The sequence below is a fragment of the Dendropsophus ebraccatus genome, chromosome 4 (genome assembly GCF_027789765.1).
Source record: "Dendropsophus ebraccatus isolate aDenEbr1 chromosome 4, aDenEbr1.pat, whole genome shotgun sequence".
Taxonomy (NCBI): domain Eukaryota; kingdom Metazoa; phylum Chordata; class Amphibia; order Anura; family Hylidae; genus Dendropsophus; species Dendropsophus ebraccatus.
The window spans coordinates 38,387,736-38,406,963 of record NC_091457.1 but is presented as its reverse complement, the minus strand read 5'-3'; the positions used below and the strand labels follow the sequence as shown (position 1 = coordinate 38,406,963).

The window sequence follows — 19,228 nt, the reverse complement described above, 5'->3', positions numbered from 1 at the left end:
AGTGATATGTAAATCTGTGCTCAGCGATCTGATTCACTTACCATATTACAGCAGTTATGTGTGCTCTGAATCGCTCAATATTTGATTACATCTGAATCCAGTGATATTAGATGATATACGCACTACGAAGCGTACATCCAACACAAAAATAAGGTAAAAGTTTACCTTAAAGCCGGTCTGTGAGCTTACACTCATTACTATACATTAGAGAGAAAAAAGTGGTCCCCAGTGCTTTTCCTAGAGCTATGCCTCCTTGGGTTTCCAAATTACTATTGACAGTGACTCTATTGACTTTAGTGGAAGTGTAATGCCCATTACAGACTCATTACTTGAGGAGAAGAGCGTAAGACTCTGCCTTTGCTGGAAACATGAGACTCCCCATTCCATTTTAGGGTGTAGGGTTTGTATAAACATAACGTCTGAGTAGAGATGAGCAAACCTCGAGCACTTTTCGATTCATCCTAACCAGAGTGTGCGGTATTTCATTACCGGTGGCTAAAGAAGTTGGATGCAGCCCTAGGGAGTCCAGGAAAACATGGATAGAGGCTATGGCTATATCCATGTTTTTCAGGCAGTCTTAGGGCTGCATCCAACTTCTTCAGCCACTCTGGTTCGCTTATCTCTACCTCTGAGCCAATCCTTAGCGGCACCAATCTCTGTTCTGAGTTGCTAAATGTATCAGTGAGGCATCTATCATTAATATTGGACTATCTGGATGGAATACAAATTCTCATTTGATGTTAGGTTTCAATCATATCCATCCTAAAGATTCCTTTAGGAGCCTTCATTGCAGATCCAATCTCTAAAGAAAAAGTTTCACCATTATCACAGACAGGGATTCTTTACTGTTAGAGCAGAGAGACTATGGATCTGCGTGTCACATGATTTTCTCACACAGGTTTCTCAGTTTAAGGGAGGCCTGGATGCTTTTCTTGAGAAATATAAAATGAAACGTTAAAGGTACTAGATTACATGTGATAGGAATTTGATCCAGGGATTTATTCTGTTTGCCATATTGGAGTCTGGAAAGAATTTTTATGGTATGGGACAATCAGCATCCGTCTCCCTTCCTGACCTATGGGTCCAGTGGAGAACTATGGAACAGGCTCTAAGGCTGAAACTGCTCCATACATGGCTGCCATAAGCAGCAGTAACTCTCTGTCACTGACCAACACTGGACATTAGTCTAGTGCTGATCATTCAACTCTCATAAAGTGGCAATTAAAGCGACTCTGTACCCACAATCTGACCCCCCCAAAATGACTTGTACCTTCGGATAGCTGCTTTTAATCCAAGATCTGTCCTGGGGTTCGTTCGGCAGGTGATGCAGTTATTGTCCTAAAAAACAACTTTTAAACTTGCAGCCCCGTGCCCAATGGCCGGGGCTTAGATTGTGTATGCATTAGGCTGGCACAACCTCTCTGTCCCTCCTCCCTGCCCTCCTCATCATTAGGAATGCTCCAGGCAGATTGTCTCCTATTCCGCACCTGTGTAATGTTCAGACAGGAGAAAATGTTCCAGTGGCATTTCTAATGATGAAGAGGGTGGGGAGGAGGGACGTAGGGGTGGTGCAAAGTTAGGGAGCAGATACTCTTAGTTTAAAAGTAGTTTTTTAGGACAATAACTGCATCACCTTCTAAACGGACCCCAGGACAGACCTTGATTTAAAAGCAGCTATCCGAAGGTACAAGTCGTTTGGGGGGGGGGTCAGATTGTGGGTACAGAGGCGCTTTAAGGGTACAAACACACACAGCGTATACGCAGCAGATACGCAGCAGATTTGATGGTGCAGATTTGATGCTGTGTTCAATTATTTAGATCTAATCTGCTGCGTATCGCAGCAGTAAATACGCAGCGTATACGCCGTGTGTGTTTGTACCCTGAATGTGGTGTCTAGTGGATCTTCTGACCACTGCAATGTAATCAAGGGGTGCCGATTGGTTTCTGTGGCAGACTCATGCTTCCCAATGGCTTCTGTGGCAGCTATGTTGGATCTACTAGTATAGAATAGCACAGTGAAAGCTATAAATGAAAGAATGGAATAAAAATATCAAAAAATCAAATAGCCCATGTACTGTACAATTGAACCAATAATAATTACATATCAAGGTGAAAAAACTGTCCCTCTATAGCTAGAAAAAATGTTATATAGTTCAGTATAGGGTAATGCAAAGTAATTTTTTCACCCCACAAATATATCCCCAGGAAAATCGTCATGGGTTCAGTGATGTATAGCGAGATCTCTCCGTACACCGCTGCTCCTGGCTGCTATCAGCAGCTGGACCACAGCCATCAGCCAGCGTGGCACGATTATTGAACTGGTTATTTAACCATTTAAATGCCACTGTCAGAACTGACAGCAGCATTCAAACGGTTTAGAAAAGCAATCACCTGGGGTCTAATGGTGGGATCTCCCCCCCTGCGATGTGATCGCGGCGGGGCTACCACTGCTTCTTACTGGGCCAGGGGTCAGTGCTGTACTGATGCTGATCCCGGCAGCCCATACTAATCGAGCACTGATCTCATAGATCAATGCAGTACATATGTAGTGCATTGATCTCTATAAAAGATCAGTACAGTTATCAAAGAAGTAACTTCAAGTTACTATAAAAAAAAAAAAAGCTTTTCATTATAAAAAAAATCCAATCCCATTATAATTTTTTTTTTTATATAAATAAAAAAAATTTGGTTTGTACCCTGTGGCCTTAGGCGTCTGGCATTACCAGTATTTGTTGTTCATTGATGGAGTAGGACCACAAAAGCAGTGGTAACAGTGTGACTATATCCTTAGGTCTTTAATTTTCAGCCTCTGAATGTTTCCATTCTGTGACAGTATGCAAATGGTGAGACTGTGAAAGAGAAAGTTTGTTTAGAAAGTTGCAGACTATTTTCCAGTATGTCCCAGTATTTTGGCACCTGTGCAGGTATAGTGGTCCCTCCACATGCCTGCACCGACAGCCGCTCATTTGGCATTCGCTGTGTATACACGGGGGTTTGAGGAGCTGGATTTGCTCTGTGTACAAACTGAAGGTTAGCAGGAATAATGAGGCCTGAAAGCATTGATCACAGTGCAGTGTGAGGAGTTTGTCAGATGAAATGCATCTCAAACACACCTTGCAAACGTTTAATACGCCTGTCAGCCCACTGAATAAACACATCTCCTCCAGCCCAGAGGAATTCATACCCTCTGTATGATACTAGTAACTTATTCTCTGCCAGGGTTTGGCAATGCCACGCACACGTCGTTTATCCAGCTTGGTTAGGTTTTATTTAAGTGTGGGAAGGCGACAGTGAAAGAGTTAATCTGCAGGTAGAATAATGGATTTGGTTCGTGCTCAACAAATATGCTGTCCAGATGGTTGAACATCCTCTATTTTCTGAAGCCTAAATACCACAAAGCTTTGTCTATGACAGCTTGTGCCCTATTTGTGGCGTACAGAATAAAGGCGCCAGCAGGTTCCATTATTCTCCCACTCCAATCAAAATGTTTCCGAACAAGTATTGTTTTCTCTGCAGTATCTACAATGTTTCAGGCAGACCTGTTTGTCCTGTGCTAAGAGAGAATACTTGGGTGACTAATAGCTAGGATCCGTCATGTCGTGACCATATACTCTCTCCTTCAGGTCACCCTCCACATCACGCTGACTCTGCATCCATTACATTGTAGGAAATAATTACAATAGCGGGAGAGTTTTCTGGACATTCTTCATGGCTTCTCTTAGCTGCGGTTTCTTTATTTTGGTGAGAGTCCCCCATGGCACTTGGAATCTGAGATGGCACCTTCCTCCTGTATTGTTCTTAGTGGGGTATAAGCAACTAAGCAAAGACATCAATGAATCACGTATTTCAGGAATAATCTTAGAAATTACAGAAATATTATAATTGGGTCTAATTAGAGCTTATGTCACTGAGAATGGCATTAAATATCAGGACTGTGTGTATATATAGGACATGGGTGGGTGGGTGTGCTAAACAGCTATGCCAGGAGGCCCATGGTACCGTTTTATTTGTACCAATAGTTGATGGGTTTGTCTTAGGGATGACGTTAGTGGCATCACTAGGATAAGTGGTTAAGCTGCTTTCAGTTGGATGGCACTGGAGGGAAAGCTATTTTCCTTCTGGAGGAGCCTTAGGTTCCTATTATACAAAGTGATTATTGGCCATATGTTTCGGCCGATAATCGCTCATGTTGTGAAACTACAATCAGCCAACATGCACAATGTTAACTGATCGCTAGTTTACAACTGGAACCAAAATCCAGATGCTAAAAGCTACTGTCTGCTGGCTGTCGCTCCATGTAATAGGGGCGGCGGCAGCATACTGCCGCTATCTGCTATCTAAACTTTATCTGGGAAGCCCCGCTCACTGTCGGCATGTGTAATAAAGCTGGCAGCAAACAGGTTAGCGCCCGCTTGCTCCTCCAAATCGGGCCGTGTAATAGGGTCTTAGGGTCCTATTGGATGGGCTAAGGGCGGCCAGATCAATAATGTAAATGAGTGCCAATCTGCTAGATTGGTGCTCGTTTACTGAGCTTATTACACAGCTCAGTGATTATTTAGCAAGGGCTGCACGGACATCGTTAACAATGTCTGTGCAGCCCTTGCCCATAACAGTTATACATTACCTCTCCACGTTCCTGGTCTTCTCCTGCCCTCTGCTTCCACTCCTGGCACCGCGGCTGCAGCTTCATCGTGGCCTGTCTGAGCTGACAGGCTGCTCAGCCAATCACTGGCCAGGACTGGTGCCAGGAGGGCCGGAGAAGACCGGGTATGTGGAGAGATAATGTTTATTCAATCGTTAGCCGTCGACCACGCATCACTAGTACACACAGCAATGCCTATTGGCGGTTTTAAGTCTGGACTTTAAGACATGATCAGCCGATGATCGCTGTCAATGGCTGTTTGTTGTCTTTATTACACAGATCGATAATCAGCTTTATTCGGCCAATTATCGCTCCATGTAATAGGGCCTTACTTTGCATACTTTTTTATCTTAGGGAGCATTGCATCCACCATGGCATCTCCTCAAGTAGACACATGTTCTAAAAAAATGCCAAAAAGGTCTGAATGGTAGAGGTCCAACTGCCTTGACACTGCATATTGCTAGAGGGAAGTGACATTAGTAAAGTACTGCCCCTCTTGGTCTGCATTGAGCCTTTTCCAGATAGCCACTTGGACTGTAAATGAGTAGAGATGAGCGAACCGGGTTCGGGTTCGAGTCGATCCGAACCCGAACGTTCGGTATTTGATTAGCTGGGGCTGCTGAACTTTGATAAAGCTCTAAGGTTGTCTGGAAAACATGGATACAGCCAATGACTGTATCCATGTTTTCCCACATAGCCTTAGGGCTTTATCCAAGTTCCGCTAATCAAATGCCGAAAGTTCGGGTTCGGATCGACTCGAGCATGCTCCAGGTTCGCTTATCTCTATTAATGAGCCCTCCAAAGAAAGCCCAACAGAGGCAACAGCAGAGCCAGTAACTCTCCAGGCTGACACTTCATTCTAATGATCACAGTGATTGGCCCATGGTCGATTGGAAACTGCCTGTCCATAAAGTATACCTTCAAATAAGAATATTGAACTTTTATTTAGCTCCTCCAATTATATACAGTTCTCTACCTGGAAGAGAAGCATAGCATTGTCCATTCTGAAACGTCTGGTTCAGGAGTGAATATAAAGGACTATCATGACACTAATGTTAGTTTCAGACTAGCCTAATATGGACCACAAGTCCCCAACCCAAACCAACAGTTTTATGACTGCAATTCAGGACAGAAAGCATCATATATCATTATAGTGCTCTCAGTTTGGGTCTATGGTTGGGCAGAGACTTGTGTCTGTATTACACTCATCTGTAAATACAATGTATGTTAGAACCCCACTCACTTACTATTATATGTTTTGCAGGATTTTGGTGTATGTGATGTGTGAACAGTCATAGCTATACTCTTACCTGGTACTAAATTTAGTTTGTTCCTTCAGCCACGTGTATAAATACCCCGGCCAAAACTATGTGGCTGGTTGGTGGCCCCCATAACCCATCTCACATGCCGTGCCAGCATCTACAGTTGGCTAAGCTCCTTGGTGAAATTAGTTTTTTTTATGCAAATCTCCATAAGAGTACAGATATATATATGTCTGTGGTCTTTGTCATCTTTAGAAATTCAGCATCTGTTAGCCAAAGATAAATGTGAAACGCTCCAGTAGGTAAGAGCACAAACATAAGAAAGGTTTGGAAACGAGATGAATAGAATAGCACAATAATATACTGCGGTCGGCCCGGTCCAAGGACAGCGCGCTGAATGCTGAACTGCAAAGTTGAATTAATAAAAGTCGTCGGAGTGGGAAGGAAAAAGGTTATCAAGAGTCGAACATTGCAGAACCGGATTTATTTGGTAATACGGGCAGATAAACCTGAGCTGTGTATAATATGCCAATTCAGCTGCATTCCCCCAGATCCACCTCTCGGGAGGCAGCCCAACAGGGGCGATAACGCAAGCGGCTGCAGATAGCTATCTTGGCATATCATATCCTGCATTTACATCTCCTCTAATCCTTTCAGCTTCTAGGCCTGCATGTCTTGACTATATCCGCTCAGTTTTAATGTGAAACAAAAAAATCTTTCTGTTTGATGTGTTTTAAGCTTTTACCACAGAGGATCCTGTGACTGAAGTCGAGTATTTCTTCCCGATCACTAATAAGCTTCAGAATAGTAGAGGGCATAGGAAAGGTTTGCATTAATTCTGTGCACATAGGCACCCAGGTCATTATCATTGCCTGCTTTCACATTGCAGACAAAACAGTTAAGTGCTGAGTGCACTGGTAATTGGTACAGTCGTATATAGTGGTAATGAGAATATTCATACCCTGCGTCCGATGACATCACACAGGATTGGGACAGACTGGGCTCCGGAGCGCAGCCTTTACTACCACTCACAGCCCAGATTGTAGGATTTACAGGCAGAGCTGCAGAGCAGATGTCTGTGTCTAATCCATCTATCTTCTATCTGCTTGAGACAGGTCTGCGGCACATTACACCTGTGTCTCTGCTCCGTACTCATTACCTGTCAGGAGTATTTACACTGCTGCCTCCATCCCTTTACTTCTATCTCTTCATTCTCCGGCACAGCTATGTCTCCAGCGGCAGCTGTCTGCTGATGTGGCTATAAGTTCATTAACTTTGGCTCTTTCCCTATAGGGACCTGTGATTGTACAATATTGTATAAGCCTGTCCATCATAGAGGATATCGGTGTATGGTTGTGATGAATGTAACTCAGGAGCATGCCCACTAAGGTGCTAACCCAGGTAGAGCAAATAAATATTCAGTGTACAATGAAGGCTTATCCCATTTTCCAGTCTATACATTCTGTATCTATTCTACATGGTTTTGGCTGCCTTTTATTCAGTAGAAACCTTCCAGGGGATGAAATCAGTGATGGTCACACAGTGCCCAGCTGGTTACCAGACAGAGCTCTGATAGCTGCATTGTAACAAGCTGTGCCCCGTGTCATCCTCTGCCAAGGACAGGATTTAGGCCTTGGAAATAAACAATAATGGTTCGGAGATCTTAAAGCGTTACTGTCGTTTGCGGTAACATTTTACTTGTCCTCAGACACCCCCTCAGAAATGGGTGATTTAAGCTGGGAAAACCTCAATCCTATATGCCAGTTTATCGTATATGCATGTCTATAGTGTAGGGTCCATCCCGCTTCTGAAGTCACCTTATAGTGGTAGGATGGTACACACTATTTAAACAATTGGTATGCTGAGGACCTTATTTCTTCTTTAGCAGTATTGAAAAATATCTATAATATGCATAAATCTTTTGCAGTGTATTTCCACCATAGCAATGTGCACCTATTTTCCTTGCCAATTTTCTGTATTGTCCTCAGTCAAAGTTACTGATCTGTCTGATGAGACCTGTTGCAAGATAAAACTGAGGGAGATCGCAGCAGCGTGCCTCTCTTCCCTGCTGTCAATCAAATCTGACTCATTCATTTCAATATAGTCTATGGAGCAAACGAGTCAGATGTTCTGCCAGCTGGGGGGTGGAATGCTCTGCTGCTCTTTCCCACCAGCTTTATCACTGAATTGCAGCTCAATGTATGTTGGGGCACAGGGTCCCTTGTCTATCCTGGTAAAAGGCAGGGGCTCGAAAGCAGAATCCCAAGGTCCCAATGAGTAATAGTGTAGCATCCATGCATTTGCATTGCTAAGAATATTATCCAGTCCAATATAATCCACTTATTCTGTTGTCTCCTCTTCCTTCTACATGTGTGTAACTGCAATTAGAAGACGTGGTTCAGGGGTCAATGGTATATTGATTGGTAAGGGCTGGATGGGAAGAAGATAGTACTGCTACCAGTGGTACATTGTAGTGCTACATTGTGCTATTTAGAATGGCTGGGTAGATATGTTTGGCTTGTGGAGTAGTACATTGTGCTGCACTACTGTCATTGTTAGGGTGATGTTGGGACAGGTATTTTGTGCTGCATGTGGCATTAAGTTGGTACTGCTGGAAATAATATGGGTGCTGCATATGGCATCTGGTTATGTATCACAGTATCAGCGCCACCAAGAATTGGCCAGTGAGGTCTAAATAGAACAAATTTCAGGAGCCCTGTTCTAAAGTGACAGTATATGGCTAGAATATGCCGTGTTTTATGTTTAGTGGGACCCCAACCAATGTGTCTGTGCAGCCACTTGGATGGTGCCAGCTGTAGTTCCCTGACGCGCATTGCACTGTGCAGGAGAAGTGATAAACTAGCACTAGAGCCCTTTAGTCTTAGTATTGGTATTGGACCTTGTCTGGGCTGTTGTACCAGGCATAGCTACATTCATATGGACATTGTAATGTCTTAAAAGTAAAACAGTCTCAGCAGATATTTTTGATGATCACTGTAAATGACAACTTACCTAATATATCATGGCCATGGCAGCCTGTCAATGTTGTCTTGCACTCCTATGCATTATTACCAGTGCCAAATGGGGTAGGGGTTATTCAGGGAGCAGGAGTGTGCTCAGTTTTAGGACTGATACACATGGCAGAGCCAAACTCCATAGGCCACCTTATAAAATCAAAGACGTACTATAGTCCCGGTGCACCTTTATCAAAGTCCTATTACTGTTGTGTACAAAATGGAGATTTACAAGTGCTTACAGTGCTGCTACAGGGAGGCCAGTAGATTTGCAGATATGTATGGATATCTTATGTTACAGATGCAACTTACCAAGTGGCGAAAGTAATTTCCCTGTAGATATAAATCTGCACTTGACTTAATCAGCTCAGCAGCGGTCGGGGATGACGGCTGTCCAGGTACCAAATACACACACACACAGCGTCTGATAAACATTTTTATTAGAACAAATTTTCACTATACTTCTTGCATAAATTATGTATATAAGTATATACACTGAAAATAGGGAAACATAGTGAGAAACTCTGCAAGGATCTTACAGAAAGCAGTCATCATTGAACTCACAATGTGGGTAAAGGGAATGATGTCCAATGTAAGCCTCACCCCTCAGTAAAGAAGCCGAGATCTACAGTCTTGCTTGCGGAATGAGAGGCAGGGTTGTGCCTGTCTATAAACTGAACAATAAGTGCTTTAGTATAAATGGAGACATTGAGAAGGAGGGGAATCTCAGTAGCTGCCTTTATGTGTTTGGATAGTGCTGTCTGGTGTCACTTCCAGGGTGACATGAAGGGTCAGGGCTCTGATAGAGGTGCAGAGCTTCGCTTGGCAGACACTTCGGAAGAGTTTAAGCATCGAAATGCATAGTCTTATCACCGATTTCTGGAACAACCTTTATACAAATGTCTTTTCTTTTGCTAGACATTGTTTCTATATACAAATGTTAATCTGTCAGCCTCCCGGGGTGCTAACATCTCACCGACTTTAATAATGCCAGAACCAGGCAGAAATGCCTTTTCTAGTTCTAAGAATACGTAATTGCTCATCACTACCTACGACATAGGCAGATAGTATAGATGGAGGGAAAAAATCTTAGGAAAAAAACAAAACACAGATTAAAAGAACATATTAAGCTTGTAAACGAGGTCAGCTGAAGATGGCATGGTTCAGCCAACTGGGTCGTATAGACATACGTATGCTCAATGTCCTTGTCCATGCATGTTGCTGCATAGTTTAACTACTTTACGACAAGCTGTGGATGTAGTTATAGTAGTTGCATGTAAAGACAAACCTAGGACGACTCTCAAATACTATACATTTACATATAGGAACAATACTATGTAGTCCACCTGACCTGTAAGCATTATGATGAATAGAGCAACCACCTATGGCCAAAATCTAAAACCAATGGTGATCTCCACATAGACTACAGTTCACAGAATGCAGAGGAGCATTCTGGGAGTTGTGAATTAAAATGTTGAGCTTGATGTATTGAAGTCCATGTGGCAGTGACTTTAAATTGACTATATGACAGCGTACAGTGAACGTTAGCAAAAGATGTTCATATTATTAGTATATTATCAGGTTCTACGCCTTGAAGGACACATTTTCATAGACTAGACCTTGTTCCCCAGTTTTAGTATACATAGGCTGCATTTGACCATACATGATAACATACTGAAACCTTCATAGTCACTATTACTGTATATTCCAGTAATATGGCAGGTAGAAGTTTAGGCTTTTGCGATAGTATAACTCAACCAGAAGGAAAGCACTAAAGGCAGTACCATTCTTGTATAATACAGTATTGGTTGTAGAGAACGAGTAAAGATGTGCTTCCATTGATCATGTGGTGAACAGTATAAAACCCACTGCTCCCTCCCCTCAAAAAAGCACAGAGGAACCTCCCCAGAGTCTTGGTTTCCACAGACCATGTGGCACTGTTCTGCCTTCGTTTCAGGGTCTGTCTTGTAGGGTTGTCCACTTTCCACCCACTGTCTGTCCTCCATACCTGGAGAAAGTTGTGAGGTTTCAGAGGGCTCTTGTACTTTTCGAGGCTGTCTGTGGTGGTTTCAAAAAAGGAGGAAGAACAGAACTAAGGAAGATCTGCTTTGAAAACCACATAAGTTCCTCCCAGGTATGTCTCAGTGATGAGAGCAGGGAGTTGACGGGATGGATGTCTCATGCGTAGTATGTGTCAGTTTTTGCCATCTGGCAGTACATTGTCATGGCAAACGTAAGTCCAAGGATCTAGAGGAGCAAAGAGAATTTCAGCAGTGGAAGAGAAACAAGATGTTCTGGCACTGACATCACAGCACATCATTTTCCTCACTGGAATTTAGTGTAGCGGACCTATGAAGTAGATTGTAGTAGAACCCAACAAGTATGTGACTGGCATCCCTACTTTTCATATATTATACAACTTTATTGATAGTTTATTAATAACATTTATTGTAATTTTTAAAATTGAATTCATTGATCTAATTCATACAAAGTGTACCTGTCATTTTAAGTGATTTTTCAGAAAAAGCTGCCTTGCATGTACATGTGGAATAGCACAATATCTGGTATTATGGCCTGATTTATTAATCTGTGTAAAACAAAACTGGTGTAATTTGCTCACAGCGACCAATCACAGCTCAGCTTTTATCTTACCAGAGCTTTTTAAAGGGGTTTTCAGGTTTAAAAAAAGCACAAGAGTTTTCATCCAGAAACAGCAATCCCTGTCTTCAGTTTGGCTGTCGTTTTGCAGCCCGGTTCCTTTAAAGTGAATGTAACTGAGTTGTAGTACCACACACAACCTGAAGGCAGGTTTTTTTTTTTTTTTATAATTCTATATAACCTCTACAAGACATATAACCTGAGCGGTGATTGGTTTCTGTGGGCATATTATACCAGCTGTTTTATACAGATTAACAAATTTGGGCCTATATAACTTGTATATGACAATGTTCACCAGATTTCTACACTGCAGGCCTCACCTCAGTTTAATCAATTATTTTTTTATTCAGAATTGAGCTTTAATTCAGTCTAATTGAAAGTTGAGAAGGGAGGGGGGGGGGTAATAATATTTTTACATTTGGGTTCTACTTTAAAATTATGCAAAGTCTGTTAAAAATGGCAGTGACTAGTTAAAGAGATTGGGGGAGATTTATCAAACATGGTGTAAAGTGAAACTGGCTCAGTTGCCCCTAGCAACCAATCAGATTCCACCTTTCATTTTCTAAAGAGTCTGTGAGAAATGAAAGGTGGAATCTGATTGGTTACTAGGGGCAACTGAGCCAGTTTCACTTTACACCATGTTTGATAAATCTACCCTATTGTGTTGTGAGATATAAAAAAAAAATGGTGGACTGTCTGGTATTGCAGTTCATCTTATCCAAGGTAGTACCTTATGTAGACCTTTTTACTAATCACATACAGTAAACCTCTTTAATTTTTGTGCCGTCCCTGTAGTGTCCAGTCTTTTCCATAGTGCAGTGCACATACTGTTGATGGATTTGCATTAGACTGACCTGGTATCATTTTGGGGAATTGTTGGGAAACACTGCAGCACTGAAACATTTGAAAGTGTTGGAAAAAAAAGTTGAATCCTTTTTATGCCTAGTTACTATATGCCATCATACTACAACTAGCAACTGTCCACAAGTATTGTCTGCTTCAGAAATAATATAAAGTTGTGGCTTCTTATTCATTTACATCTCCATCTTGTAGGTCATATGCTTTTTGTCTATAGACAATACAGAAGTCATTCATTATTTAATGAAGTCTATATACATTGTTCCCCATCTCTGCTACTGACCTGTACAAGAGCAGTGCAAAGTCCAAAGATGCCGACCGCCAGAAGGTTCTCGTGAAGCCAGATCTTCACCGTTTCATAACAGGGCTGAAATAAAGCAAAATGTATCTGTGAGCAGCATATTGGTATGGGCCTACATGGAAAGAGAAGTTTCTATGTACAGTAGCAGTTTGGGTAGAAAGTACTAGGCCAGGTCCAGACACACTGGGTTTATTCATCAGTAAAATCCAAGGTGAATCCTAAGCTTAACATCCCTGTAACACAGGCATGTCCAAACTTTTTTCGAAGAGTGCCAAATTAGATGAAGTGAACATGTGCGAGGGCCGACCATTTTACATGCTACATGCTATATGCTTTATAACACAGGCAGATAATAGCAAGCTGGATACCTGGGGGGCCGTAAAAGTTCGGAACGCGGGCCGCAAATGGCCCTCCGGCCGGACTTTGGACATGCCTGCTGTAACAGATGCTGTGTGTCTTTGCAATTCAGTGGAACTTACAACCACCAACAGTTCTATATATAAATCTCACTTCAGCTCAGTGGAATTGTAAGGAGTTTTGCAGTCTTAGATTGGGTTAAAACAGAGATAACATTTCTTATCATAGCACAACAAATCTTTTGAGATTTTCAGTCCTGATCACCAGTTTACAGGCTATGATTATAGTGGCAATGGAGATGATACTGGAAAATACTTAGCAGGTCACATAATTTTCCGATCCGAGAGACCATATAATTTACCAATAGTGATAGTAATTACAATCTGACAGTCAGACCATAGAGAAGATCTCTGGGTTAGTTCAGCACTACAGAGCCCTTGTGTGACTGTCCTCATAAACTGATCAGTCGTAACATTAACCCATTGACAACCTCTGGATGTTCAGGAGCTCACTGCATCACAATGAATTATGATGCAGGGAATCCCGTTTACAGGTAAGGGTTCAGTCCTTGAAATTCAACCAGCATACGGACTGTGTTTCATGGAGTGATATATGAGTAACCCTGGGGGCCAATATAAGGACGCAGCGTATCAGTACAGTAGCATGAATATTTTAACAGTTTTGGAGCTCCCAGCATCATCGTTCCCGGCTCTCTGCTCAGTCCGTCTTGGCTTTATAGGAATATTTCAATATTAGTTTTCTTCAAGTTTTCCGCTGGCATTCAATAGGAACTAGGGATGGTCCGAACCTGCCGAGGTATTAACCCGAACGCTCGGCAGCAGATTCCCGCTGTCTACCCACTCCATGGAGTGGGCGGATCCAGCGGGAGTAACGCCTGGAAAACTGGGATACAGCCTATGGCTATGGCTGTATCCCAGTTTTCAAGGCGGTTCCCCCCGCTGGATCCGCCGGGTCCACGGAGCCTGCGGACAGCGGGAATCATTACCGAGGGTTCAGGTTCGTACGAACCCGAACCGAACTCTGTTCAGACCATCCCTAATAGGAACCATTCACAGTTAAAAACTATGTTATGTACTCGAATAAAAGACCACATACCGCTTTCCACCATGTCCCAGGAGAGTGCAATCCACAGTTCTCACTGAACTCCAAGCAACAGGAATCCGGGACCCGACTTGTGTTATACACCTCAAACCAGTCTGTGTAGTTTGCCACTCCACAACATCGGAACTGCAAGGGAAAAATTAATATAATATGCAATAATCTGTATTGTCATCACTGAAAATCTGAGATTATACCCACAGGTTTAGGGGTAATAAACACACTTACATCCTATTCTATTACATGAGGGGCAGGGGTTTACTCCCACTGGGGGCAGGCCAGCCCGCCTCCAGTGCTTCAGCCCGGGTCGGTGCTCGGTAATAGACCAGCTCCGTGTGTGGGAACCAGGCCACAGTTAAAAAAAAAGAACTGCAGCACCAGCTTCCCCGGATGGTACATTTGCTTTAACACTTTACAGATCTTGATTTTTATTAAGTAGAATTATTGTTGAGTTTCTTGCCAAAAGCATTGATTGTTTTGAACCGGATTCCGCTGGACCAATATATGGTTATATAGTCTATTGCTGCACATAAAAGCCACAGCAGGTATATGGCTGTCACGCAAAACAACATTTTTGTCTAATGGAGTCTTTTCCTCCCTGCCAAATTCAGCGCCAGTGTCACATCACACCATTCATTCCTTTCAGGTGACAGGCTTCTCATATAGACCTGGCATTTTACTGACCTTTCCTTCTTTTTGTTAATACAGCTGAAACAATGTGGCAGTAAATTGCACAAGTCATTCCAACCTGCAACAACAGTCATGTTCCCTGTTTAACATAGGCTAAACAGTTATAGGAACAAAAGACAGAAAATAACAGCGGTGCCAGATCTGTTGACTATGATGGTGTCTGTCTGGGTTCCATCATGGTCTCCATTATTCTACCTAAAGAATAGCACTGCAGGCTGAGCTATTTTATTCATCTTATGGAATCTGGAAAGGAAGCTTCTCCGACATAGATGCAGACCTAGTGTAATACTGAAAACACTTGGACCAATGAGACATATGAATATGGCAACAGGTCACTACTTTGGTGCAGATGCATGGCATATATTGTGTTACATGCTGCTGCTATGCAAAAACCACATAATAAAGTGCTATAATATTCTGATGCAAGGTGTCTTATTATCAAAGTTTGTATTTGATGACTATATCTATATTCATCATGGCTGAACCAAGTTATAATGATTATTCCTGGCGGGGATACCTTTTGGTTGTGCTGTATGCCTGTTATTGAGAATTTTAAATGTTTTTTATTAAGTGGTGGTGTTGTTTTGCTCAATAAAAGATATTGATTATAACTACATATTTTATGCATTGGTGAGTGTGCTAAGTTAATTCTCCCTCCTTCCTTTTTTTTTTTTTATTTACACCCTCTAAATATGCGTAGCATGTAAATAGGGAGCTTTTCCTAGTGCACACACTAAACATACATCATGAATAGTGTTGAGCGGACTTGCCAAAGTGTTTGGGTTTGTCAGCGATCTCCAAACCCGAATGCTCGGCATTTGACTCCCGGTGTCTGGAAAAGTTGGATGCCGCCCTAGGAAGTTCTGGAAAACATGGATATAGCCATAAGCTGTATCCATGTTTCCTGGTAGTCCTAAGGCGGCATCCAACTTCTTCAGACACCGAGAGTCAAATGCTGAGCATTCGTGTTTGGAGAATGCTGAAAAACCCAAAGAGTTGGGCAAGTTCACTCAACACTAATCATGAACATTTGGAATGCAAATTTTGCTTATAAAGGGGTAATTATCCAAAGCAGAAACCGTTTTAACTGGAATCCAAGAAAACTTTGTGTACATGGTTTCGATTGTATCGCCTGGAATCATATTGTCATCCACAGGGCAGCAGCTCATCGTCTCCCAAAAAGGAGAAGATGTTTAGATTACACAATGTCCGCTACTTACATCAGTTTGAATGATGCTCCATGCGTTGGTGAGGCCTATGTTTCCTTCGGTTCCATATAAGTGAAGACCCTTCTTCAGATCTTGTTGCGCATACCTATCAATCTGAAAAGAAACAACGCCTCAGTGAGCACATGCAATGGAATCTGAAATCAAAGGTAAAAGTATCTGAGAATGTGATCTGAAGAGATATTCTTGTGTGACTAATCTCCTGGAGTGATGGAATATTCCCAGATCTGAAAGGATGAGTTACAATGAGCCTATCAATGCAGGTTGTACATTAATCTTAGGCCTCATGCTGTTTTCTTTAAGTGTGCATAGTGATATACAACGCCTTAGTAATATGAAACTGAGTATTTTAGTACCATAGTAAATCTACTGTTTTAGGAATGCCATCAGTTACCTAACATACCCAAGACTTGACATAGTGCCTATAAAACTTAAAGGGAATCTGTAAGCACCTGGGCCCTACCTAAGGAGCTGGCAGTGTGCTGTAGCTGGCAGTCCCATAGTGAGCATGGTGTCTTTTGGTAATTTGTCTGTGCAGTGGTGTCTGATGATGAGCGCATGCGCGCGTGAAACGGCTGTCACACCCTTTCTGTGATTGTATGGCGTCCCCGCCGACTGCTACACACTCTGCCTGAATTTTATGTTTTGGACTGAATAAAGAAGAATTTTATGGTGAGTGCCCTCTCCATTCTCTTGTTTTTGGAAGCTTCTATTGTGTCTTGCGTTTTCCGAGAGGTGCACCCCTGTCTTTAGGTGCTTATAGGTGATGTTCCGTAGTACCCGATACTGGATGTTGTGCCGAATGCTTGGAGTAGTTGGTTGCCGGCCTGCTATCTTTCTTGCTCTGATCATTGTCTGTGCAGTGGATTATGCACAATCTCAGGTCTCCTACTGTAATGAAGAGTCAAAGAGGAGTTTGGGTCTCACTCTGGCATGCCTCACCACTACTTTCTGCTCTTCATGAAAAATCAATTATGCCCGGCCTCCTGCTCGCTCAGTTGTCAGTCAGTGTCTCTGATTGCAGACCAGTCCTCTGTAGGCAGTTTATGTCTGAAAGAAACACTCAGATACAGTGGAATCTCTGAACCTAAATGTGTTGGAGCTTTGGTCTAGGGGTAAATCCCCTGTCTAGAGACCTGCTGGCAGTTCATTCTTTGGTTGGAATCTTCTGATAGAAGTTAAATATATGTCTTTTTTCCTTGTCTTTTTATCATTATTGTATCACTTTTTAGGCTATGTTCACATACAGTATTTTTGGTCAGTATTTTTCAAACAAAACCAGGAGTGGATTGAAAACACAGAAAGGATATGTTCAAACACTGTTGAAATTGTGGATGGCCGTCATTTAATGGCAAATAACGGCCAATATTTCAAAACAGTGGCCATCCACTAAATTTCAACAGGGATTTGAACCAAAGAATGAACTGCTTGCGGTCTCTAGACAGGTGAGTTACCCCTAGACAACAGCTCAAACACATTTGGGTTCAGAGATTAAACTATAGCTCTTTCAAACATAAACTGCCTACAGAGGACTGATCTGCAATCTGAGACACTGGCTGAGCTGAGCAGGAGGCCGGGCAGCATTGATTATTCATGAAAAAGAGGGAGGAGAAAGGAGAGGTGAGGTGTGCCAGAGAGTGGCAAAAACAACTTCTCTTTGACATGTCATCACAGTAAGATTGGGCATAATCCACTGCATGGACAAATTACCAAAAGATACCATGCTCACTAGGGGACGATCAGACGTGCACACTGTCAGCACCTTAGTTAGGGCCTGGGTGCTGACAGATTCCCTTTAAGGGTGCGTTCACACGTACAGGATCTGCAGCAGATTTGATGGTGCAGATTTGGATCTGCAGTAGATTTGATGGCCAAGAATTCATTTGCTTTGAATCTGCAGCTTCAAATCTGTGCCATCAAATCTGCTGCAGATCCTGTACGTGTGAACGCACCCTTAAAGCTTGGTTTACACGGAACGATTATCGTGCGAATTTGCACAATAGCGATCGAAGTTGAATGATAATCGTACGTGTAAACGCAGCGAACGATCGAACGGCGAGCGAGAAATCGTTCATTTTGATCTTTTAACAGGTTCTTAAATCATCGTTCGTAAAAAATTTGCCGATCGTTCCGTGTAAACAGTCGTTCACTGATTTTTCCTATGTGCGAGATAGGCTTAAGCGATCGCAAAACGATTGGAAAACTAATTTTCTGTACGATATATCGTTCCATCTAAACGCTGATCGTTATAAAAGAAAAATCGTTACTTAGTAATCGTTAATCGTACGATTGGGCGAATTATCGCTCCGCGTAAACCCAGCATTAGGGTATGTTCACGCTTACTGGATCCGCAGCGTATTTTCTCTTGCAGATCCGCAGCAGACTTCATTTAAATAACTGAACACAGCATCAAATCTGCTGCAGATCCTGTAGGTGTGAACGCACCCTCAAGGGGTTATCCAGCATTACTAAAACATGGCCCAATTCTTTCAGGGACAGCACCATTCTTGACTCCAGTTCAGGTGTGGTTTGGAATTAAGCTCTATTCACTTCAATGGAACAGAGTTACAAATCGCCACCCAAGCTGGAGACAAAAGTGGGGCCATGTTTTTCCCATACTTGGTCCTCCAGTGGTAACCATGCCAGGAAAATCATGCCTCAAAAATAAACTCCCATTATTTAATGAGATAAAAGGAGGCGAGTTGTATTTTAGGAGTTCTTAAAACCTTACATTGTGCCTTAAAGGGGTACTCCCCCCAAGAGCTAAAAAAATGAAATGCTCCCAAACCTAGCTGGTCTTACTCACCAAGTCCCCCTGAGCATTTTGAGCCATCTCCCGCCTTTCTGGCTGCTGCCATTCCTGAGTTACAAGTTTTTCTAAAAGCCAATCTATATCCAAGATAGGAAACTACATTTCCCATCATGCAATGCTTATGCCTGATGATGGTGAAGTAGCAGAGCTGAGACAATGAAGGAGATGATGACAGTGTAGCAGAGCTGAGATGGCGGTGTCGGTGTAGCAAAGCTGAGTTGGAAGAGATGTTGTAGCAGAGCTGAGTTGGAAGTGACGTTGTAGCAGAGCTGAGTTGGGGATGACATGT

At 42.5% G+C, this 19,228-nt stretch overlaps 1 protein-coding gene across 5 annotated transcripts in view; it reads right to left on the bottom strand.

Annotated features, from left to right (window-relative positions):
• Window positions 1-9,347: 9,347 nt before the first annotated feature.
• TSPAN4 (tetraspanin 4) overlaps window positions 9,348-19,228 on the bottom strand; it is a 422,638-nt gene continuing 412,757 nt past the window's right edge. For all 5 annotated transcript variants that reach the window (XM_069965625.1, XM_069965626.1, XM_069965627.1 and 2 more), the window contains 4 exons: window positions 16,122-16,223; window positions 14,209-14,340; window positions 12,718-12,801; window positions 9,348-11,165 (listed from right to left, as the gene is read on the bottom strand). In XM_069965625.1, coding sequence (XP_069821726.1) covers window positions 11,097-11,165; window positions 12,718-12,801; window positions 14,209-14,340; window positions 16,122-16,223 — 387 coding nt within the window. In that variant the 3' untranslated portion in view covers window positions 9,348-11,096. The remainder of the gene's footprint in view (window positions 11,166-12,717; window positions 12,802-14,208; window positions 14,341-16,121; window positions 16,224-19,228) is intronic.